This window comes from Lepisosteus oculatus, chromosome 2 (assembly GCF_040954835.1).
Source record: "Lepisosteus oculatus isolate fLepOcu1 chromosome 2, fLepOcu1.hap2, whole genome shotgun sequence".
Lineage (NCBI taxonomy): Eukaryota > Metazoa > Chordata > Actinopteri > Semionotiformes > Lepisosteidae > Lepisosteus > Lepisosteus oculatus.
This window is the reverse complement of record NC_090697.1, coordinates 68,323,768-68,349,090: the sequence shown is the minus strand read 5'-3', so window position 1 is coordinate 68,349,090 and position 25,323 is coordinate 68,323,768. Positions and strand designations below refer to the sequence as shown.

Sequence of the window (25,323 nt, the reverse complement as noted above, 5' to 3'; positions counted from 1 at the left end):
TGCGCTGCTCCAAGTCCACACTTGATGGGTTCTTTCTTTGGAAACAGCACTAGTTCAAACTGACTGTCCTCCTGGAGGGCAGAGCAAGCAGGTTTTGCTGTAGCACTGTAGCAGCCTGGGAGGTGATCTGTGTCTGTCGTTCTCCTGGCAGTTTTAATGCTTTCTCTCCTCTGTCTGATGGTCATTGGGCTGCAGAGAACAGAGGCTCACTGGCATCATGGTGTTTGTTCTCACTGGAGTCTCCATCTTCATGGCCCCCATTCTCCAGGTGAATATGTTTTATCTGTCCCAATACCAGTACTAAAAAGCTCTGCTTCAGGTCTTCGACGATTGCTTTAAAATGTTTTTCTATGAGGTATTGAAAGCAAGACCAGCCTGATAGTTTTGAACCCTTAAAGGATGAAACAAAAATCTTCAGCCTATGAAAAGTATTTTTCGGTGGTTATGTTTTATAAACTCCCCTATATATTATTCTTTTCTGCTGTGCTTTTGAACCCCTAGGCTCACGTAAAATGTTGCCGGTAATAACATCAAACATCTTACTGATGGGAGAATATTGAGAGTATTGAGCTGTGTTTGGATGTTGCTATTCTTCACTTCAAAGGGTGAAAACTGAGGATGTGTTTAGATGGAAATTACATAAAATCACATAATGTGACTACTGCACCAATAACATATCATTTATTTATTAATAATAAATTGATATGTGTTCATTTTTAATATCAATATGTTTGAGATGAACAGAGTATGAAAATTCCCTTCACTGCAGCAAACTAGATGGAAGTACCAGAAACCGCTTGATGATGTGAGGAGTGAACAGGTTCTTATGAGATGTGTTCACCTCCCATGCTGACCCCTTGTCGTTCACAGTACATCCCCATGCCTGTGCTGTATGGTGTGTTCCTCTACATGGGAGTGGCCTCGCTCAATGGAATACAGGTGCGTCACAGACGTTCTCTCCTGACTTTGCAATTTGCAGGACACATTTCCTCAACTCATTGTTCTCCAGGGCACTCAAGCAACGTGACGTTTGTGAAACATAACTAACAGCACTCTACAATGCGCTTTAGCCCACAAATGCCTCAATGAATCAATGTTACAGCTTTTCAGTGAAATCAGTTCCAGACTCATAAGTCTAACAGTACTTTTCTTCAAAACTAACTAGCAATGGGAGTATTAGAGTTTTTCCAGTTCAAAAGAAACCTTATTTCAGTAATGGTTTTGACACTGACTGTGGCAATAAAAGTGAATGTAGGTTCTCTGAAATAATTACACACTGCTTTGATTCTCAGGGAGAGACCTGAGAAAAAATGGGATTTGACCAATCAAAAACATAATTAGTTAAATCAGAATATTGACTGGACTGTCACCTTGCAACACCTGAATTCCAGATTGTTTTCCTTCTGCTTCATACTCACTAACGTTTTCCTTTTCAATATTAAAAGAGCCTCCTCTTTGTCTAACTCCAGGAAATTTAAGGAAATTCTAAGTTCATTTCTTTATTCTACACCTAAACTCACTCTTGCTTGGTTTTGACCTCTTGAAATGGCAAATCACTGTCGGAGAAATGGAGAGCCGGCTTTGCTCTGTGAATATCTTGTGAAATCTTCTTATTTATTGTTGTAGTCTTCTTATTCATTGTTATTGTCATCCTGTAAAGCGCTTTGAGAAGCCACCTTTAAAGGCGCTATATAAAATAAAGTTTATTATTATTATTATTATTATTATTATTATTATTATTATTGTTATTATTATTATTATTAATATCTCAGCTTGTGCTGGGCTGAGGAATCTGGGTTTTCTGCTTTACCAATGGTGGTATCTGTGTGGTCCTTCAGTTCTGGGACAGGTGTAAGCTGTACCTGATGCCAGCCAAGCACCAGCCAGACTACATCTACCTGCGCCATGTCCCTCTGCGAAGGGTTCACCTGTTCACAGTTGTGCAGGTGATCTGCCTGGCTGTCCTGTGGGTTCTCAAGTCAACCGTGGCGGCAATCATTTTCCCAGTCATGGTGAGAGATCTCCGAGCCGTGAACAAAAACCCTGTACTTCACGCTGTATGCTCACTTCATCGTTCTTCCTTACAGCACGGATACATTTTATTTGTAGTGTCATCAGAAATAGAGCTGTCCGAAGGGAAATTTCTTACACATGATATCTTCTTCTGGCATGAGAGGCTGCCAGATTATAAAAAGCAAAATGTCATAGATACAACCTCAAACTGCCTTAAATCAGTACTATAACCCTGTGATTTATTTTTAAAGGCTACAATTTGACTTATTTTGCTAATATATTTATGCACCTGTTCTAATTCTTCTTTCAGGGTTTCTCTTAACCTTTTTCTTCATTGTCTTAGCAACAGTCACTCAACAACAAGGTGTAATCAAAAGAATAGCAGCTAGTTACACAAACTGTAGAGTTTTATTACAATTTCAAGGTGATTACAAGCACAGTATCACACAATTCCTCAGGTCCCGTCTTTTTCTGTTCATAAGGTTGCTTACTGTTTTTGCTCACCTTTTCTCTCCTCATCTGTTTGGTCTTTTTTTGCAGTTTATCCCTCTTTGTTACTCAATCAAGTTTGAACACCTGTTAATGTGAACACTGCTTGACCTTTAAAGAAAGTGTTAGGATGCTGTTTTTTCTCAGTCAGTCAGGCAGTGTCTGTATAAAACTCTCTCTCAGATTCTGGCTTTGATCGTGGTGAGGAAGATGCTGGATCTGGTGTTCTCCCAGCACGATCTCGCCTGGTTGGATGACATCCTGCCCGAGAAAGACAAGAAAAAGGAGGAAGACAAGAAAAAAAAGAAGAAATCCAAAGGAGGAGGAGGGGATAACAGTGATGATGAGGTCTGACATACCAACAGAATATATGTTTTGCTTTGAAGCCATTTAGTTTTTTCCTTTTTGCTTTAAAGTGGCTCCGTATTTAAATGAAGATGTACTGTAGATGAATGTACTGTAATGTAAATTGGAGTTAATTAGGACTGTTACAGCACAGCAAGAATGCCAGATAAAGTAACAATCTTGCACTAAGCTTTAGCAAACACTTCTTAAACTAGCACACGGCTGCCAAGCCTAGCTTATACGCAATACAGCAAAGTCTGTGAGCTTTCATTCCAGATAAGAGCTTTCCTTACCTGGTCTGATCGTTTCATGGACTGGACAAATTCAACAATTCAAGTCAGGCCTGGAAAAGACTTATACAGTAGCTTCTGCTCACTGACTAGGGTACAGTTTTGAAATCATGAAAAGTAATCTTGATCAACACATTGAAAACCGCCAGCCAAGCCAATACAAAGCAAATGTTGGAATTCAGAGGACACAAGAAGCTCAGGGAGAGGACAAGCCTTTCAATTCTTCAGCACTATAAATTTCAAGAGTACTTGGAACACTGCAAAGCTGCCCTTTAGCTCTTTAGGTCTCTACCTGCTTCTGCCTCGGATACAGTCCTTCATTTCATCAATCTCACAATATATTAGTTTGGTCAATAAATTGGAAGGTTTGATTAGAATAGGAACAAGAATCCTTTCCAGCCTCTGAGCACTTACACAGCATATAAGGGCTTCTTTTAAGGCCTTTGTAAACCCATCAGAAGCTGCAGTACACAAACGGCTGGTTGCTCTTTAGTTTCCCGGAAACATTCCTGAATTCATTCCTTTCCTTGTTCTCTGTTTGCATTGGACCCTGAGTGCCACATTATTCTTTCCTTGTGAGCTGATTCCCTTGGGTCATGGTTTCCCCTTCTGTGTGTTGATTGACTTGCCACATTTCCTGTTTTTTTTTCTTGTTTGTCCCTCCTCTCCTTCCCCCTGTCCTCCCGCATGCCAATTGGCTGCTTCCCGTGTCTGTCTCTAGTGTAAGCCTCCTGCCTCCCCACCTGTGAAGATTCCCATGGAGCCCCTCAGTCCCACCCCTCTCCTTGACTCACTGAGGCTGGACGGTAAGTAACGTTTGCGGCCATCTTACCACCCAACTGTGTTTATATCATGAGGTAAAAATGTGTTTATTATTTGTAGTATAAATGATGGTTTATCTGATTTAGCAAAACCTGCAGGAGTTGCAGACCTATACCCTCCTGTAAGAATGTTTTGGCATTTTTTTGCTTGTGGTCAGTGTCAAAGTGTCTACATTGTTTTACCCATTTAAAACAACTTTGCATTTGAATACAACTCTAGGTTTGCCAATAGTTATCTGTAAGAGGGGGGCCATTCATACAGCTCATGTTGGGCCCCGTTCTCCCTCTCTTGCAGGAGAAAGGGCACCCTCACTCTAACTGTTCCCCATGCGACTCGGACCTGGACCGCAGGTATTGTGTGCTGACTCTTCATGTCCCCTACAACGAACTCCTGCAGCCCGCCAGCTCCCAGATTGACTGTGGGGCACGCCGCCAGTGGGAGTGAACACCCTCAGACCACAGACACATACACCCCTGCACAGGCAGTGGTAAAGTCCAGCAGCAGCATTTAGTTTTCCAGAGAGCCCAGCCTGTTGTGTTCAACATACCAGACTTCGAACTCCTGATTTACAGCACAATGTAATGCGATATATGTGTACAATTTCATCCCGTGACCTGCACAATATATTAGAGACAGAGTCGCCATCTACATTAGCTAACTTGTCACTGCATCTTTAAATAGCTTCTGGGTAGATCATATGTACAGTATTAGAATTGAATTTCACAGTTATGATCATTTTAGGCAAAGGTCTAATTATTTCTTTATTTTAGTAACATACACATAGGTAGATAGTCTTTTGGTGACTGACTCTTAGGAAAATACATACAATTACACTTCAGATGATTCAAGTTTTAATGACACTTCAAATTCTATTACTGTACACGGTAACTATTCTCTAATGTTGATATGTAATAGTTAGGAACTGTTTTTGCCAAGACTTGGCTCACAAATTTTAGCTGGAGTCTCCCTGTTAGGACAGAAATTTTAGTCTCCAAGTAGATGGAGATCTCTGGTGTATTAAAACGAGCAGGAAAACAAAAGTAATACAAAGAGTAATGTGACACAGCACTGAACACAAAATGGAATACACAACCACCTTATCTGGCAGCATCGTTCATTGGAAAGAAAATACATTGAGAAAATCTGGAAATATTTAGGAATTGCTTGTTTTAAACTGACAGGGCAATGTAGTTTATCATCTGTTGTTCCACATATTTTAGAGTCCCACAGTCCTGTTTTTGTAAGGCATGCCATAATTACTGGAAACTCTTTTCTTGGGTCTTTTGGACAGCTGTTACAGGTCTTGCATATGATCTGCAAATAGCCAGAATATCCTAAGCCCTGTTGCCCAGATTTACTCCAGCCAGCCCTCTCATTGGAATTATTTTTAAACCTTTGTATTGTAGCCTGGGGTTTGGACAGTAGGTTATACAGTGATTGAGCTAAGAGGAAAATTATGAGCTTTTGAGTACAGTTCTACTTCCATAAATATCAGTTTGGGTCTTATAAATCTAACCTGGGTGCTGAATATTTGAGGATTCTTTTAGTTTTCTTGATTAAGAGTGCAAAGGAAATAAATAGTTATTTAAAAACACATGATTTTTGTTTTTCAGCAGTCAATACATTCTGTACAAAAACTTTCACTTCATAAAACCTGAAAAGAAATAAACAGCTATGCAAGTTCCTGTTTTCCTACCAAATTACATAAAAACTCAGACCATATTGTTCTATGCCTAGTATAGCACAATGTGGCCTAAATAATTTGAATATGTTTTGCAATTGGGTAACGTTCCCATTCTACTGGATGTCAAAAAAATCCCATCAGATGAGGATTTTATCTGTCCATCTGCAGATGTCACAGGTAGTACATGGGGTACTCATCACATGTCATATACTTCAAATATCTCAACACCCAGGATTACTATTAACTATATAGCAGTTGTACAGATACTGGTTCAGGAATGACGCTGGTACACTTACATTGGTACCGGATTTAAAAGACTGTTCTTCACTCCCAGTGTATTGGATATACTGTACAAGATGTGATTGACTGAAATTACATGCCTTTAAATTACATTTCCTGAAAGCAATGCAAAATTGAAATGAACTTTTTCTTGCTAAAATTGCTTTTAAAAAATACACGATACCTACTGGAATAGAAGAAAATGTACAATGAGAGGAGCTTAATCTACCCATCTTCCTTTTTCGGATGCTAGCAGATAATTGGTCTGAGGATGTTGTTCAGTCATTTCCCACAACTCTTTGAGTATAGAAGTTACCCTAAGGTCCACTTTATACACTTTTAAAAAAAGACTTCCCTGTAGTGGATGGTCTGGTATTTTTATCTGCAAATCCACTTGGTCCCTATACTGCATTTTTGCTGCTTCCTATGAGTTAATGAGTACATCTCAGGAGGTTAATATGCATTACATAGCCCTAAAGTAAAGAAACATTTTTTATCTTTGTAAATCAATCCCCGTTGATACAGTAGGCTTTGAAAAGGTCTATTTGTATTCACAAAGGGGCATAAAGCTTCCAGATGCAGATTCCTGTTTAAAAATTTGTTTGCCACATTTTTACACTGGATTGTTGCATTACATGCTCTGTGAACTAAATACATATAATTCTACAATATTATACAACGGTAAAAATTTACTTATGGCTCTCTGTGGGATCTTTATGTCTTTAGGATGATTTTTCATAGTAGTTCCCCAATCTGAAAAAAATAAAAGAAACTAGTGATTCACTTTAATTAATATTGTACCAAATAGACAAGTTGCAGTTAGGTGACATACAGTATATGCAGTGCTACTGTATGTCTTAACCAATGGTCTGAAAGAGCTCTTTAAAGCACGCTGACCCTACAAAATATGCCACATAACATCTCCGCCATTACAACAGCTCAGAGAGTGTGGACCCTGTTAACTCTCTGCAGGTTAGTTACTAGGCTGTGTGTTTATATACTGTATTATCTGATGAACTGTGGAAGAGTAAGAGCTGCCTCAGTCCAGAAGGTTTATAGACTGCAAAATTGCTCTTCTGGCTACAATACAAATCCCTCGCGATGGATCACACTTTTTTCCTAGGGACTGGTGGACCCTCAGTTCTGCATGCCAGTACTGCCCGTCTCGCTCTCCAGAGCCCCTGTGGACTAGTCACCCCGTTTCCCGGCACCTCAGCACACGGAGTCAGTCAGGCAACAAAGCAACCAGTCAGGCTTCACATGTTTTCACTTACACAATGGTTTCCTGAAAAAGGATCTCAGGCTGCTGCACGATAAAATCTAAAACCAAATTTAACATGTAGCATTGCAGACAGTGAGGGAAACAAGACAAACCAATCGGACTGGAAATACAAAAATGGGTAGAATAACAATCTCCTGCATGACTGCCACACAAGTTTAAGAAACGATTTAAAATGTAATCACAGTCTTCTAAAAACAAAGGATATGTTGAAGTAGGATGCATAGACAGCAGCTCAGTACTGTCAGGCCCCAGATTTGAACCTCTGTGGAGACTGCACTGTGAACGCAGTTACATTATTTGAATAAAGGAATGCGCATTTATATGATTCTATCCTGCAGTTAATGGCTTACACGCTGTCTTCTCTAGTTATAGCCAAGGCTCTGGAGTTTACAGGCGGTGTTTTGTAACAGAGCTTTCAGACCCTAGTCTTGGGAGTGCCTTCTGGTTTTTCCAGCCGAGTTATTAATCACAGACGAATTTCAGTTCAGTAGTTCTGTGAGCTCCTCATAAAAGCTGAGTGAGACGAGATCCGCAGAGTGTATTTGGAAGAACTCTCCTGGCAGAGGAAATTTGCAACCTTGCCAGAAGGGAGAGGCTGTCCACACCCCACCTCTCAGTGAGAACTGAGCCAGGGAGCTGCAGCAGGGGTGTAGATGGGGTGGCAGGAGAGGCTCTAGAGAGATGTGCTACAGGAAGTCCAGGGTGCGAGACGCATATACAGTACATAGGCAAGCAGAAGAATGCAAGATAAGGATCAAACATTCCTACCAATTTTATACTAAAACTCCATTTATCTACTTGCTTGCTGTCAGCTCTCAAAAAGTCAAATTGGAGTATTTTTGGGGTATCAGACCTGTCCTGTGTGTTGCATGAGAAGTAACCAACTGGACCTCTGCAGAAAAAGCCTTACTATGGGTGTGTCTGGCACAGTGTCAATCCCACCTGTGCCTGTCTGTTGTAAATTGTAAAGTATGTCCTCGAACAACTATTTAGTTTAGAAATCTGGGACTGAGTGCAGAAACAAGTAAACCAAAAGTCTAAACAAGCAAGCAGATCATTTAAAAATTACATTAGTGCTAATTACTGTGCACTACCTTAGTGCTAATAAGCACTAAGAGGTTTAAAGCTAAGATAGAATGAAAACCGGTAGTCACAATCATCCCCAAGCTTGGATTTAGTAACCTCTACTTTTCTAAGAACCGTGCCATGGCTGCAATGGAGGGAACTACCAGCCATAAGAAAACCTTTTTCACCTCCCCTTTAGCTGAATTTGTATCCATGCTAGACTTCAGAATTTCTTTTCGCTTCACAGAAATCTTTTGGCAGCTTGCTTTATTTTCAAAGACATTGACTTTTACATATTAACAGTTGCAGTGAAACCATTAGGCAGGATGATAAACATCACGGACTAAGACTTTGCAGTAACTCACCATTGCTCTCGAATACTGTACGCAGGGTAAAAGGTATAAGGGAGTGAGAATGCCAGTGACAGGATCTTCACATTGCAGCAAGTCATTAGTACTTTTAATAAGGACCTCTTGTCCCTTTGATAGGGGAAGAAAAAGTAGCAGGAAATAAAAAAAAGACTGAAGAGTTGGAGTTAATTTCAGATTGAAATGCACAACCCTGTTTTAATCAAGCACTACATTGACATTACAGGGAAATTATATATACTGTATAAAGGAGAGTTCCTTAGAAAAGATTAATATTAGTGGAGGTGGTGCATGATAATTGTGCATTGTGTACAATGCTGTGCCTGGGCATATAGTATGCTTTTGTTAAATGTAATGCATTTGGTGTGCTTCACCGAGTTTCTCCAAGCTTGCTAATGCTGTGCCAAGCTCTGATTCCCCTCTGTGCAGATGTTGTAAGAGGAGAGACAGAAGCTAATATTCCACTACACTTTGCAATGCCGATGATAGTTTGTCCATTTTAAGTCTTATGGGGAAAAAGGATCTTGATCATCCCAAGCCCACAATGTTGAAGCTGTGAAGTGACTAGTGGTGTTGCAGGTTTTTGCTGCATGCTGGGGAAGAATATGAATATGCTTTGAAAGGAAGGAGCTGCTTCCTAGGGGCTGCTCCATGGCTCAGCTGGTCAACACTATCCATTGATAATTTCTGATAGGGAGTTAAATCACCAGTCTCCTTTATGTACCGAGTGGGTTAAACTAGGAGAACAAGATCAAAATGAGTCTGCAGAAAACTAAACCCCAGCTGTAAGCTGGATTCTAAAACCTTCCCTAAGCTGACCTCCCTCTGTCCTTGTCTCTCCTCTTGTCTCCTCTGTTTCATTAACTAGAACTTCAATACCTAGTTTCATGAGGTGTGTAAATACCTCTATATAGTATATAAGGGTAATGATTTAAGATTTAATAGCCAAAGTGTGTAAGTTCTGTTTTTAAATGCTTATTTAAAATATATATCCATTTTATGGGAGGCCATGCTGCTTGATATTTAGCATTTAGCATATTATTGAACTATTTTGTATCTCTTTCATGATTTGCTGAATTATAGCTGGATGTGTATTTCCGACACTGTAAATGACTATCAAGTCCCGTGCACATGTTAACACATGTACTGGAAGGTAAATGCTAGGAGAGCAGATGTGAAATAGTCTCAGGCGCAGGTGTAGCCCAGTGGGGGTGAGCGGGGGGCCGGCTGGCCCTGGCTGTGTTCTAACCCGGTTCTTGTTCTGCGCTCCTCACTCCAGCATCACTCTGCACCTGAAGATCTCGTGTCCATCCTCCCCCGCTGTCAGTCTGTCCCGGAACGCAGCCTTCGCCGTGCCCCAGGTGAAGATAGAGATGGAGTCCGACTATGATGACACTGACACAGACAGACACCACAGACACCACAGAGACATGGGCAGTGAGACCACTTTATAGCACATAGTGTACCCCTACCAAACCTGCCAGGCCAGCTGACTGCCTGGCACACTGTAAAAAGAACAAGCAAATGCTTGGGCATTGCAAGAGTGCGTGTTCATAGCTCAGTAAAACAAGAGTCCTTAATTCCACTGTGCACAGTGCCCTCTCAACACTAAATAAATTGCCTACAGGGGGAAAGCACTCAGTTTTTTTTCATATGCAAGCACGTGGTCTCTCTCTCTCACTCACCCAACACTGTGATCCCCACACCTGTTCATCACCGCCTTCCCTGACCTTTCAATGGGAATTCTCTTTAACAGAAAACTGACTGGCAGACTCTGTGGACCATTAATTCATCCTACCACAGAAAACCTAACATTTCTGTGTTTGAAACCACGTCTGCAGCAACACGAGACAGAGCAACTCAAAACGATGAGAGAGAGAGAGATGGGGGTGAGATGAAACAGAAGGGGGAGTCTGCCATAAAGATGAGACTGGAGCAGATGGTTTATGTAAAGCACTTATAAGAAAATTATCTGGCCTGTTCTGACAGCTGTTTCATGAAAATCGTGCTGTGGAGCAGTGAAATTTAGTACTTCTCCTGTTTCAGCTGTGGGGAATACTGGATGTTATCATTAGCAATACACACGAGAGGGCACAAACACCAGACATATATAACAGGATTTATTCCCTAGACCACTCACCCTCTGATGAACCCCATCATGCTTTCTGGTGTGTACTGTATTGTACATGGGAACATGTTCTTCATAGCCCCTTTTGTACAGCATGTGTTCAAGCTTTGATGATGTCACACTGCACAGTTTTTACAATCCAGTTATCTGAATGGAGCATCTAACCCTGTAAGGACCTTCTTGTGAATTGTGTTCAGAATACTTCTTCTATCGGTTGGGTATTTTCTTGAGATCTGTTGTGATGTCCTGAATTGTGGTTCAAGCAGTCTGGCAAGGGATGCAGGGGTAGGCAACTGCACAAGCAAATTTTAACCATGGGACCATGGGAGTCTGTTGCATTGAAGTAAGTGTTTGTACTGTATATTATATGTAGTTTTGAGATGTGTGTGTGCTCATCTCACAAGGGTGCATCTTTACAAGAGACAGTTCCAAGCAAGCGTTTTCTGCATGTGCATGTGTGGTTGTGTCTATATGTCTGTTGACATCTTGCTTTTGCATATGTGCAGTGTGAAGGGTTCCTTGTATTTGTGTGCTAGCTTCCCTGTGTGCATGCCAAAATGTGACAGCTGTCCTTTTACTAGACTCCAGCAGGTCTCTATGAGAGCTGAAGGTTCACTAAAAGAGGACTAGGAAACATGGCAAGGAGATTGGGTCTTTTATGGTGGGGATCAAGAGAAAACAGATCATTTGCTTCTTTTTCTCTCTTAATGTTGTATATTAAATGCAGTATAACACTGGGAGTGGGGTCTTGCTGTCCTTTTGTGGATGCTGTTTTTGTGCTCCAAATTGAACTGAAACCTAGGCTCAGGAATTCACGACAAGCTGGACATTAAATGTCATGTTGATGCATTTTCAGTTCATCTGCTTCTTTTCCTGCATGTGGTGTGTCAGATGTCCTTCTACACCTTCCCTGGAAACCTAAACTTTGTTTTTGGTGAATGGAAAGAGGCCACAGGGGCCAGTACACTTATCATGCAGAAACTCTTTGTTGTTAGTCCAGTTTTTATGCAAAAAGGGCCCAGGGCTTTTGAGAAACGGGTAAAGGTCTCGGTTCGAACCAGCAACACAGCATCTTGAGCAGCTGTAACAGGCTGTGTTTCATGATGCCAACAAGGCTAAGATGTGAGTGGTGTAGAGTGACTGTGCAAAGCAGGTGAACTGTTTAACATAAGACTTAGTGTTCTAGTTTGAAAATGTGTTTTGTAAGTAATTTAATATTTCACTGTTAATTTTTTTAAAAGTTCACACTGTATTTATTGATTATATTACATATTAATAACGAACAATATAATAATTTTAAACTCATCTGCGTGTTTTGGAGTATGAAGAATATTTTTAAAAACATAAATCTGATCTTAGATTGTGTCAAACTTCATTTTCTGTTTTTTTTCTGCATTGGGTTTTAAAACCTTGGACAGAGCTAATTATGAGCTTAATTTGAGAAAAAAAGTACAATTTTCATAAGAAATCAACTGTCATTCAAAGAACCACCCCCCAGGAGAACATAATTTACAAATTCCAGTTGCTGACATTTAATAGGATGTAAATTGTAAAAGACCATTCTTAATTCCCTTTGGAAGAAGTGACTTAACTTGACCATTTAAAGATACCTGTAAAGCCCTCAGGATTGTGACTGTTGAGGACTGGAGTGTCACAGCCTTTTGCATTTTCTTTTCTCCCAGCTGACACGCTGTACCCTGCTTCATCCCATCAGTTACCAAAAAGCCAGATTAGTTGAAAAACAAAGAGGACCCCAGTGAAAAACGTCTCTGTCCCTCAGCCATAGTGTTTATTATTGACTACGATGTGCTTCACCTTAAGCTCGCATCTCTTGCATGTCAAAGTGCAGCAGAATAATTTCACTTATTCCTGTCAGAAGCAATTAGTCTATCAGTAATCATATTAAGAATATGTGCTTTGTCAAACTTCACATTAATAGCAATAAAGAAATGCTGTTCTAGACTGAGGGGTGTGTGGGTGTTCTTACAAGAGAGAAGATGTGAAAAGCCAGGTTCATGCGGAACCGACAACAGAGTAATGACCACAGAACCCTTCCACAAAACTGGACCCTAGAACTGTGGAATCTCCCCTCTCCTCTCCAAACTGTGAGCTCCACTGCAAACGTTCCAGCCTGCTGTGATGTAGTAGTGCAAAAGTAAAATATATATATACTACACGTCAAGGAAAAAAAAAAACTTGGTAGATGTAAGAAAAAAAACATAGTTGTGGTAACCAAATGAAGAATCTGAGCTATGAAGTAATTCATTTATTATTCATTTATGTGAAATTAAATTAATTCGTGTACAATCTCCATTCCTTGTCACCTCAAATGTATATTTGATGTTGAATGTAAAGATTATTACATTTAGCAATAAACTTATGTTTAAAAAAACAGCATCAGATTCTTGTTTTTTTATTTTTATGAAAAGCTTATTTTTATTTGAGTTATAGGAATGAAAAGAAAGCTCTATTCCTTGTGAGTTGTACGTCTTAATGAGACTTAAAAAGACATGAACAATTGAGTAAAAATTTGTTCTGGGGTAAGCGCTACATACCTGCCAGTATGATATAGGTGAAGGAAAAAGTATGACTATAATTTAAAACAAATTACTGCATTCATATTTTTGCAGGATTTGCCAATTCTGGCCGTACAGCCACTGTAAATTACTGTAATTGAGGTGGAAAGAAGATTTCATTCATTAGAACAATAGCTGTACAAATATGAAAATATAGCAGCTTGATAAGCAAGACCAGAAGGCTGCCGAGACTATGGACCTCACTGAATTAGCTTTCACTGTGCCCACACTGGCCTGAAGTGGACACGTCGTCAACGTCTATGTACTGTTACACAGAACAGCACACGTGATGTCAAAGAAACAGCTGTCTCGTGGCTTGTTGATGCTGCACATTGGAAGCCAGAACAGTGAGATCTCAAAAGACCCTGGGACATGGACCCCCCCTCTGAGCCTACAACAGGTAGGTTTATCAATAATTAATTATAATAATTGCTTACACTCCACTCAAAGCGCTTTACAGGTAAATGGGACTCCCCTCCACCACCACTGTGCAGCATCCACCTGGCAGCCATAGTGTGCCAGAACGCTCACCCCACATCAGCTATCAGTGGGGAAGAGAGCAGAGTAATGAAACCAATTCATAGATGGGGATTATTAGGAGGCCATGATTGATAAGGGCCAATGGGAAATTTGGCCAGGACACCGGGGTTACACCCCTACTCTTTTCAAGAAACGCCCTGGGATTTTTAATGACCACAGAGAGTCAAGACCTCAGTTTTACGTCTCATCCGAAGGACGGCACCTGTTTACAGTATAGTGTCCCCATCACTATACTGGGGAATTAGAACCCACATGGATCGCAGGGCGAGCACCCCCTGCTGACCCCACTAACACCTCTTCCAGCAGCAACCTTAGTTTTTCCCAGGAGGTCTCCCATCCAGGTACTGACCAGGCTCACACCTGCTTAGCTTCAGTGGGTTGCCAGTTGTGAGTTGCAGGGTGATATGGCTCCTGGCCGGCAGCCATATCAAGCAGTTGTTTGATCACATCAGTAATACTGGTAAGGCTGAGTCTTTTAAATCCAAATTGAAATTGCACTCATTTGAGCTGGTACCCACAGCATGAGAAAGTGTGGTGTGCTGCTATAATGATATGTATCTAATCAAAATAACTCAAACAAAACAAATGCATCACGCTCTATACAGTCGCTGCATTTACTTTAAAGGAGGATACTGAGATACACACAGTGCAATCAGTAACGAGATTGCCCCCTCTCCCTCCCTCTAAGACTCCTTGCATACCTACATATCAGAATGCTAAATCATGCCTTTCCCCTGACTGGCACCATAACCACAGCACAGTGCTTTGTGGTCACAAGTGGCTGGCTGGTCACACCTTCTTGAATGATACAGGAGTGATTACTCTAGTGGACCTTGTGTATGCATTTGACACCACACCTGTGCAGTTCTTAATTCTCAGTATTTCAAATGGAACTTGTTTTACAACATCAGGTTTCTCATTTTAACATTCCCTTACTGTAGCGAATATTAATCCTTTCTGTGCAATTTCTCACTCTAACCAGGCAGATGAGAATGGATTCTACCATTTATTCAGACCGAGACCAAGTGACAGAGATGGTTCTATGAAGCCCTGCAATGTTGGAGAGTAGGTGAGTGTCTGTTTGAATACTACTATTAAATGGAAATGATCCTGCAGACCAATGCATCGATAGAGAGAACCGGAGATTAATGAATATTTCACAAAAATAGTTAATAGTGCGTACGTTTGTACAATAACACTACCCTGATAAACAGGTACCAACAGATCTACAGTTCAATAAGATGGTTTTCACACCTAATTAAAACGGGACTTAAAACAGAGAACAAAAAAAAACAATTATCCCACACACAATGTGTATTTAAACCTCTATTTTTATTTCAAGTACAAGAAGTATCAAATGCAAATCTCTCAAAAAATATCAGGAAATCTTTATAATACTTAAACAAGGGCAATCACATCAGATGTATTCTAAGTAGGACAAATGCTTGGTGAAACAGCATATGCGTTATTGGCCTAGATACCCCTTTGTAATCTCAATTTTGAAATACCTCCCCAAGAGTCTGAAAATAGATACATTACATGAATCGCATCTAAGAAACACTCTTTTACCAGGAGGGATCAACTCTCTGACCCCAACTGGCTATATCCTTTACTAAACAAATTTCAGAACTCAAACTGATCTATTCATCTGTCTCATTACAAAATTTTGCCAAAGAGTCTCCCAACATCCTTCAACATATACAATGCAGAGCACACAGGGTGTGGATTATTTAGCCTAGGATTGAAACAACTCTCAGCATTGCAAGATGTACTCGGAGAAAAGATTGGAGAAAAACATATCTATCGATTAGTCAAGGATACGATATTCTCATTTAGTGGAGGCATTTTATCTGTATGTGGAGGGGATAGAAGCCAGACAGTTTAAAACCTCTCCACTGTGGAATTCCAGGGCTTTTGACAAACAAAAGAACGAAGCAATATTCTCTGTTCAAGGGTTGGATAAGTGCCATTTACTGCCTGCTGTTTAAAGCAGTTCCCTAATCATTTTTTCTCCCAGACATACATGTATACTTGAAATGTACTTGAAAAAAAAAACATTCAGAAGCCTTTTTGAGTTTCATATGTAACTGCAGGACTGATCCACTTGCATAGTGTTTAATGTAAATCGTCACTGCACACATTATTCCTTTTAACAAGGGATCTGCCAAAGTCAGGTTGACCTATGCTATGTGAGCAATGTCAACTCATAATAGACTCACTGTAAAACCTGCACAGAAAGTATAGAACACTATGTTCCTCACCTAGCAGTTTTACTCCCTGCTGGTCTGTGGGTCTTTAAGTGAACGCTGGTGGAGGAACTGATTTCATCCCTGTATTTGTTTTCATGGCTACTCAGGGATTTTGATCAGAAATAGCCCTTACGTTTTTGTCCCGTCAACAAAAAGATTGCTGCTTCTGCAACAGCTCAACTGGATCTCCTGCACTAGGATCTCAGCATCAAGCTAAAAGCCACTCTCATTAGAAAAGAAGAAGAATACATAAATAGCCCATCAGCACTGCAAGCAGCCAAGCTACAGCACTGGCTACTCAAACCAAGTCTTTAAGAGCAACTCTGCCCTTCTGTCCAAGTTTTTGGTATAAGCAGCTCTTGGGTTTGTTATAGTTCTGAAAGAAGACCAACATTTGTTACCAAACTGCACTGCCCGTTTATCCCCCTGGTTGCCGCAGGGAGACCAGAAAACTCCTGTTGTAAAATTCGGCAATTTTCACCTTAAACAGTTCCAGCATTTCATAGTGGGCAATTTCTTTTAGCAATGCCACAGAACTGACCTATCTGATCCATAATTGGCTGGGTCACACGCCATGTGTTCTATATAACCGCTTATGGAAGGAACAGAATTCTTTTAACAACTAAGAAGTCTGTCCAATAATTTGTCTTTAGACTGACTTTGTCAGCCAGGCTTTCCTCCTAAAACACTGAGTCAACTCTGTGCCCGAACAGCTGGCCTGCCCATTCCTACACAGCGTACCAGCTCCCAGTGGGAGGAAACCGGGTGTAACAGGGCACCCTGACGCCTCACCTTGCTCTTGGTTTTCTTGCAAGAGAGTATAAAGTACCTTGAAATTTAGGAAATATTATTTCCGTCTCTTTTGTCACTCCTTGATCAAAGGCTAGAAGGGCCAAAAGCTTGCCATTTTCCTTCGTGTTTGCCTTTTCTTGTAGAGAAAAAAAAAAGGATAACGCAAAAACGAACAAAGTGTTCAAACAGAACAGCAACTCCGTGGAAAAAAAAATAAATACAAATTTAAGGATGCACTGTAAGAAAAACACTAACACTGAAAATGGAAAGAAAAATATACATATATAAATAACATCAAATGACCCGGAAATAAATAAGGTATTGCAATGCTGTCGGCCTCTGTTTGGCTGGGCGTTGAGAACGTAGACAGCTGTGTAGTGGGCGTTGGCGTGGAATGTGTAGTCACGGTGACAGGGATGGTGTTGGTTAGGATGCCACCATGTGTAGGCGCTCTGGCTCAACCAGCAGGTTCTTGGCAGCAATGATGGTGTTCTTCATTAGCATGGCCACTGTCATGGGTCCCACTCCACCAGGCACGGGGGTGATGTAACTGGCCTTCTGACGAACACCTGGAGAGACAGGAGGAGGGAGAGAAACTAAATACAGGCATATCCAACACTTAGAGTTAGGATCCTGCCACCTGATGTAAAGACTTGCTGTCAAAAATCAAATCTAAGTGATTATTTTCTGAAATAATCTGGCGTTCGAGTTATGTACCTTCAAAGTCAACATCCCCGACCAGTTTGGGTTTGCCGGTGACTGGATCCTGGACCCGGTTGATCCCGACGTCGATCACAGCCGCTCCCTCCTTGATCATATCAGCAGTGATCAGATTGGGAATTCCTGGAGAGCACAGAAGAATAGAGTCAGGGCCGAGTGATCCCAGCTGGAACACAAGGTTCACGAGCGCCAGCCTGCGGGAGAGGGGGAGGAGGTGGAGGGGAAGGAGGAGAGAGAGAAGAGGCGCCCTCTTACCAGCTGCAGCCACCACGATGTCGGCGATTTTAGTGTGCTGTCTGAGCTGCTCCTTGGGTGTGTAACGGTGAGAGATTGTCACTGTTGCGTCACCTGAGGGGATGGAGGGGAGGAGTCCAAGAGTTAATCTCATGTAGCTGATTACAGACAAAGAACAACATGTCAAAACACAGTCCCATTATAGCCCTCTGGCTCTGTGCATGTACCGTCTGGTGTTTTAGTGTCACACTACATGCATATGACAATATCCCAAGTATTATCAAAACTGCTTATTTAAATATACTTTAAAACAATTCCATAATTCACCCAGGAGACAGGCTGTGTGTTGCTTCACAGGACAAAGCTGGACTACTTTTTAATTTGGACCTTTCCAAATCCGTTCCAACACATTCCCCCCGTTAATCTCTTGTGCAAGGTTCTAGCACCTGAGCAACATACAGGCTGGACTGAACTCCTACGGCACAACGGAAAGTGTGCTTCCAGCGGGTACAACAGCCTCCCTCCCCATCCAAGAGGGACCACCTCCCCCTCCCAGGTTCCAGCCTCACCTCCTGGCCGTTCGTGACGCCCATCGGTGTGCAGCAGCATAGCGATGGGCATCCCCACGTTCTTCGAGCGGCCAGCTACAACCACATTCTTCCCAAGGGTCGGGATCCCTGCACACAACAGACAGGATGAGATGGTCAAGGAAGCATTAACATTAACAAAAACATCACCATGTCCCTACAATGCAGCACTAGGGACAATACTAGATACTGGGGAGTTCGTAGCATGTTTTAGCACTTAAGAGGTCAAGATGCAGACTAGGAACAAGCACTTACTCTTCCGGGTTGACAAGATAAGGCTGGAACGCTGCCATCAGTTTCTTATGCCTTCAGCATTGCCTCTCCTTTGCTATGAGGCCAACATTCAGAAACTACATTGACTTGGCAGTGCCTCTAAGCCAATATCTATTTGACTTTGATTGCATCAAAGCTACTGCATCTTTAGGAGTGCAGTCAGGAATTCTGCAATTAATGAGATCCTCAACAGATAGGGGAACTATCCACATTTCTCCCATGGAATTTCTGCATTCCATGTATAAACATTTGCTGCATGCATGAAGATCTTTGTCAACTGCTTTGCACGGCACATGGTCAAGTCACTGGACACTGATGTTTCCTTTTATGTCTCCTATTCATGCCATCTGCATCAAGGCTACTACATCAAATACGGCAAGACTCTGTCCACTGCTTATAAGAACTGAAACAGAGAGATGAGAACTCACACCCCTGTGCCACCCCTGTCGCTCTCTCACCTGTGCGTTTAATGATCTCCCAGACCCCCCAGGGTGTGGCAGGCAGCATGGAGTTCTGGTCCAGGCACATCTTCCCCACATTCACCACGTGAAACCCATCCACATCCTTCCCAGGAGCCACAGCATTGCAGATAATTCGCTCATCAATGTGCTCTGAGCAAAGAGAGCAGGAGAGAATCAGTCTGAGGTCTAAGCTTTTTCAGGGAAACGCAAAACTGCCTCTGCTTCCATCCCCCCCCCCACTTTGCCCAGTATATGTAAGTAAAAAAAAATGTGGGTCCTCTGAATTTTCACCTTCAGCTTTCACAGGGGCAAGACCAACAGCCACATCACAGGAAGAAGTACTCACCAGGCAGGGGCAACTGCACCAGCAGTCCGTCCACGTTGTTGTCATTGTTGAGTTTGTGGATCAACTCCAACAGCTCCTCCTCGAAAATAGTGGAGGGTTTCAGGATGGTCTCACTGCTGATCCCTGCGACACAAGGCAGGAGTCAGGCACCGCCTATGACCTCCACATTAAAACCATCTACCGTCAGACATGAAACTACAAACACTGATTAATTCACCAAAAGATTGTCATAGGTTCGTAACAAGCCTCTTCTTTTTTTGAATTGGAAATAAAGAAAATTGCTTTGGCACTCTGCATTGACAACCTGCCCTAACCTACTTTGCAAATTCAAAGTGTTTCACCTTTCATGAATAATATGCACAGGGGCATCAGCAGCCTCTAACTCATTCAAGTGCAAACCAGATGAAAACTGTCTCACTGGTGAGTTCTGGGCACAGAAGTGGGCAACCTCAGCTCCACCAAAGCAGGCAGTTATTGCATATCATCCTAGACTTTAATTATTCAATTGGCCTTCAATGAATTATGTAACTCTGAGATTACATAATAAAGGAGGGGCTGAAACAAAAACTTGCACGGACTGAAATGGAAAAGGAATTTTACTAATCCCTGCCCCAGGGCTCAAGAGCTAGGAAGCACAGTGCAGGATCCTGGAGGAGAGGTAACCACTAGATGGCATCTGAAGCACTGGGACTACGTTGCTTCTCCTCAGGTTTCTGTTTCTGGCAGTGCTGCATGTTGACTTTTCCACTGCGCCACTCTAAAGACTTTCCTTCTTATCAGGGACAGCCACCCTGCCAGCAGTGTGTTATCACAGCAGAGCTGGAAACCGAGGACCCCCTTTTGCAGGGATCAGGTAGCCTTTGAGCGACTTTGCATGTGTACTGTCTGTAACCAGCTTGATCTTCAGCTCCATTGGAATGCAAATATTGCACAGGTGCATCCTAATACAAATGCAAGAACTGGGTTTTACAAATCTAAATTTGTGTTGCAGAAGAGCCCCATCTGGGTCCTGACTGATAATTTCAGTAGGACACATACAGCCCAGATGTCTTATCATGAAAGAGCACTCCCTAGGTTCATGACACGCGCCCCATGTCGAGTGCGTGTCGTGTGCTGGAGCAGGGGAGGGCACTCGTGTCTGTGCGCGGCCGGGGACTCGTACCCACGTCGGCGGCAGCGCGGGTCTTGTTGAGGACATAGGAGTGGCTGGCCGGGTTCTCCCCCACCAACACCACGCTCAGGTGAGGGCGGCGGTTGCCCGCAGAGACCCACTCCTCCACGTCCCGCCGGGCCTCCCCGCGGATCTGGCGCGCCAACTTCCTGCCGGAGATCACCACCGCTTCCTGTCTGGGGAGAGAGAACAGCGGGAAGGGAGGGTGTTAACATCCGTAATGGCAGACTCACGTCCATAGTGGGCATCAGAGCCGAGAGGTCTTCTTCCTCTAAGCCAGTTACTTGCGACTGAACTCATCAAGCACTGCTTCCCAGTTTCAAGCAGGTGATCGTTTAAGGACGTACGAAACACCCAGCACTGTGAGCCTCTGGGACCACAAGCGCTCACCTATGGTCAGAAAAAAGTACGAGCGGGCACACATCCCAGCTCTTCTCCTTAATGGAGTGGGCTCCAGTTACCAAGAAACGGCAAGAAATAGCCTTCTCCGCGGGGGAGGATCTAAAGTTTTTGGCTGCCTCTCTATTGGAACCTACTCGCACAAGGGTGGCGCGTATGTGTGTGTGTGCGCAGAGGCGGCCATGGGCAGCTCGTGTTGCAGCAACTCCTCTGGAATGTGCACACGCCAGTGGTTTGATACCTTCACCTAGGTGGGAAGGCCAAGGGTCTCTAGGCTCTAGTGATCTATGGCAGGGATCTTCGGGACCTTCAGACGAGCTCTTCCACTGGCTTGCCATCACACACACACACACACACACACACACACACAGGGAAGCAGCACTAAGGGTGTCCAAGTGAAAAAGCACAGTAAACGAGAGGAAGAGATACCGCATCTGCCAGTATGCCAAGAGCTTGCCGATGCCCTCCAGAAACTTCCATCTGAGTGAAGATGAAAGTCTCCAACACGCCCCCCCGTGTCATTAACATTGAGGAAGGCACATTGCACAATCTCTGTCGCTTGATTACATTTCTTAGAAATTAGGTGCAGAAGTTCCTGAAAAGTGTTGCAAAATGTGGCATGCATTTCAACGCGGAATTTTGTGTCACTATTCCAGAATGCAAAATATTTTTTCAATGTCAAATAATCACATCTATTGAGCTGCAGAGAGCAACACATCTTTAGAGAAATATACTACAGGGAGTATGGATATTGCATTGAATGTTTTTTGGCATCATTCTAATTAATCTATCAATTGCCTGATAAAAAACTTGGTGAATTTGTTACAAGTGCCAAGCTTCACTTTCTGACGCCCTGTATATTTGCAACACTTATTGAAAAAGAGTACGAAAATGCAAGCCTCTTACGCAGTCCAGCTAATTGCTTTTACACGTTCTTGCCTTGATTCTAGTCAAACTTTAAAAGTTAAGATACCTGAGGTATATGCAAATATTGTTCTATTTTAAGTGCACTTATTATGTAAGCAGGTGGTTCCTTCCGGCATTAAAGAAAGTAAAATGGAAGATTTTAATTGAATTCTTATCTGACCACAAAGGTCAAACGACTGGAATTTTCTAAGTAGCAGGGTGTTGGGACAACTTCAGAATCTGAAATAGACAGTTTTACGTTTATATCGTATTAAGGGATATAAGCTTTATTCACATTGTATAGAACCACCTTTTGGAGTTTGTATAATACCATACGCCTCTCACTTCCTTAACTAAATTACTGGAAATCACGAGAAACACGCGGTTCCTTCTCTCGTCTACTTCAATTGGATACAACTGGCGAGGAAATTACAAACGAACATGCAGCAAAATGAAATTACAGTATTAGGCAGACAATATTTAAAAAAAAAACTTCCATGTTTGGTGTTGAAGCAAACAGACAAGTGCTAATTCTGACATTAAAACACACATATTATGAGATAGTGTGTAATTTCGTTCAGCCAAAAAAAATAACATAATATGAAAAATACACAGGCTGTTTTGATGCATACAGCCACAACTGCAAGCCCAGGTTCGATGCCACACAGTCACAGACTATCCAGCCTGCCAGTGCACAACGCAAGCATTCACTGCGATTTCATCATCCGCGATGCACTTCCACACACAAACTCCAGGGGGCGCGACACAGGCATTTATTTTTTAAAGAATTACTCTTACAGCATACTGGAAAAACAAATGCCAATTTAAAATAAGATTACAGAACGAATAAGAAATCTCTAGTAGGAGTACAGACTCTAAAATATATTTAAATGGGTTCAAGTTATTAGCTGTACGGTCACTTAGATATTTAAGGGATCTCCGCCTTCCAAAGAGAGCGGTTTCTTGGATACTGACAGCCAAACAGGGACAAATAACAGTGTGTAATTTTTTAACTTATAAAAAAAAATAACATTTTCCGCCTTCGTTTCACAAAAGATACAGCGTAAACTATTTCAAAGGTAATCAAGGTGTTTCTGAACGTTTCAGAAATACAGAATACACAACAGATGTATCTTTGCACCGTATTAGTTTTTAACTTACCTTGCAGCTGATAGGTGAAACCGGCACACTTGGTAGTGTGTAGGCGTACAGATTGATCGTAGTACTCGGAATGTAGCCATTGGATAAGGGGGGTGTATAAACAAATTAAAAAAGACAGTGAAAATAAGAAATTAAAGAAGAGCAGAAGCAGCCCAAACTGACTCCGGGAACGTCCAGGACGGAAGAGAGCCGGCGAGGTGTGAGCTTTTTTTTCCCTCTTACAGATGCTATGACGTCAATCACAGAGGGCCACACCTCCCCCCGTTCAGAAGAGTAGGGTTGCACTCGTAGCCACGCCCCTTCAATTTCTATTCCCGCCCGCTAAGGAGATTTCCATGTGTTTCGGAAGATGACGCAACAGAATTAATGAAACCGAACGCTCGACTCCGCCTTTTTCCGTTCGGTTGCGGAGCGTTGCATCTTGGGAGCCGTACGGAGTTCCGGTAGCGCGGTTTTCTCGAATGTAATAGTTATTTTCCTTTTTAAACGGTATTCTGTAACACAATTCACTTTAAACACTTCCATTAATAGTTCGTGTGGTGATTTCTACGATCTATGTTTTCAATTAATCTGTCGAGAGTTCTTTATAGCTGAGATGTGTTCTGAAGTTGCAGTATATGTACTGTTTATTTACAGTAGTAGGTCTTTATTTTGTTGTCAAGGAATTGGATTAAGAACGATTCTTTACAGAGCGGAACCTACGTGTTAAATACCTTACTAGCCTTGGCAACAACGGTTACCCTCACAATTGTCGATATTGTGAAATGTGACGTGTTTCCAAAATCTATAGATAATCTTGTATACAAATATTTTAACATTCCACCTTTCCAAATTGTGTTACAGGACATTTTCTGTTACCCACACAAGTAAAGTAGATTTAGATCATTTGGTCCCAGTGAATCTATTAAAACACATCTGAGCTGTGTAAGTGGTAACCCAGTGGTAATGCCAGCAGCCATATCACCCTGTGACTCACAACTGGCAGCCCCCTGAAGCTCGGTACCTGGTCAGTACCTGGATGGGAGACCTCCTGGGAAAAACTAAGGTTGCTGCTGGAAGAGGTGTTAGTGGGGCCAACAGGGGGCGCTCACCCTGTGGTCCATGTGGGTCCTAATTCCCCAGTATAGTGATGGGGACACTATACTGTAAACAGGCACCGTCCTTCGGATGAGACGTAAAACCGAGGTCCTGACTCTCTGTGGTCATTAAAAATCCCAGGGTGTTTCTCATAAAGAGTAGGGCTGTAACCCTGGCGTCCTGGCCAAATTTCCCATTGGCCCTTACCAATCATGGCCTCCTAATAATCCCCCTCTAAGAATTGGATACATTACTCTGCTCTCCTCCCCACTGATAGCTGATGTGTGGTGAGCATTCTGGCGCACTATGGCTGCTATCGCATTATCCAGGTGGAGGGGAGTCCCCATTACCTGTAAAGCGCTTTGAGTGGAGTGTCCAGAAAAGCGCTATATAAATGTAAGCAATTATTATTATTATTATTATAATTATTATTATTATAACCCCAAGTTTGTACTAAAGACAAGATTACTCAAAGACACATTTTAACACAGACATGCAGAAGGTTTGTTTGTTCAATGCATCAAGCCAATTTCACCTACATGTGCAGTGCAGAAACACAACAGCTGGTTAGCTACTTTCAGTTTAAACCTGAGTGGTGAAATTCTGTAACATCTCAGAGGTATGTGATGTGTGGTTGTGCAAAGAGACAGCACTTCTGTGGAAGGGTTTGGTAGGACCCTAAGTGTGGTGGGTCATCTCTGCGCTGTTGCCATGGTGCTGAAGGAGTGAGTGGAATGGTGAGGTGAAGAGACCGATTTGTGCTCTTGGGCTGCTGTGTGGAGTGGAAAGTGCTCTGTTAACAGCACCACAAGAGTGCTAAAGCAGTGAATTACTTAAATACCCTCATGCAGGGTGACCTTTTGTAGTCTGCAGGCAACTCTGAACCCCAGCTGAATGGTGAATGTCTTTACAGAGATCACTTTGAGATTGGTCACCACCTCCCTTCACTGTAAACACCACTGTTTGTCAATAGGATGGCAAAGATGTTTGAAGAATTTTCTTCAAAATCTTAATTATTTCTTAATGACTTCTATAATTCTAACTCTCCCTCCTTTTTTACGTAGTT

At 42.2% G+C, this 25,323-nt stretch overlaps 2 protein-coding genes across 8 annotated transcripts in view; one reads left to right on the top strand and one right to left on the bottom strand.

Annotated features, from left to right (window-relative positions):
• slc4a5a (solute carrier family 4 member 5a) overlaps positions 1–13,154 on the top strand; it is a 50,515-nt gene extending 37,361 nt beyond the window's left edge. For 5 of the 7 annotated variants that reach the window (XM_069181556.1, XM_069181565.1, XM_069181548.1 and 2 more), the window contains 6 exons: positions 196–268; positions 871–939; positions 1,839–2,012; positions 2,686–2,850; positions 4,254–4,309; positions 9,917–13,154. In XM_069181556.1, coding sequence (XP_069037657.1) covers positions 196–268; positions 871–939; positions 1,839–2,012; positions 2,686–2,850; positions 4,254–4,309; positions 9,917–10,091 — 712 coding nt within the window. In that variant the 3' untranslated portion in view covers positions 10,092–13,154. Of the gene's footprint in view, positions 1–195; positions 269–870; positions 940–1,838; positions 2,013–2,685; positions 2,851–3,858; positions 3,944–4,253; positions 4,374–9,916 lie in introns of those variants that run through there. The other 2 variants (XM_069181581.1, XM_069181586.1) reach the window with 2 other exon arrangements.
• Positions 13,155–15,194: 2,040 nt separating this feature from the next.
• Positions 15,195–23,386, bottom strand: mthfd2 (methylenetetrahydrofolate dehydrogenase (NADP+ dependent) 2, methenyltetrahydrofolate cyclohydrolase). The gene is made up of 8 exons (XM_006625359.3): positions 23,181–23,386; positions 20,706–20,890; positions 19,544–19,666; positions 19,195–19,347; positions 18,446–18,553; positions 17,898–17,990; positions 17,640–17,765; positions 15,195–17,491 (listed from the first exon to the last, which is right to left on the bottom strand). Exons 1-8 carry the CDS (start codon positions 23,258–23,260, stop codon positions 17,349–17,351), a joined length of 1,011 nt encoding a protein of 336 aa, XP_006625422.1. The 5' UTR covers positions 23,261–23,386; the 3' UTR covers positions 15,195–17,348.
• Between the last annotated feature and the right edge of the window lie 1,937 nt (positions 23,387–25,323).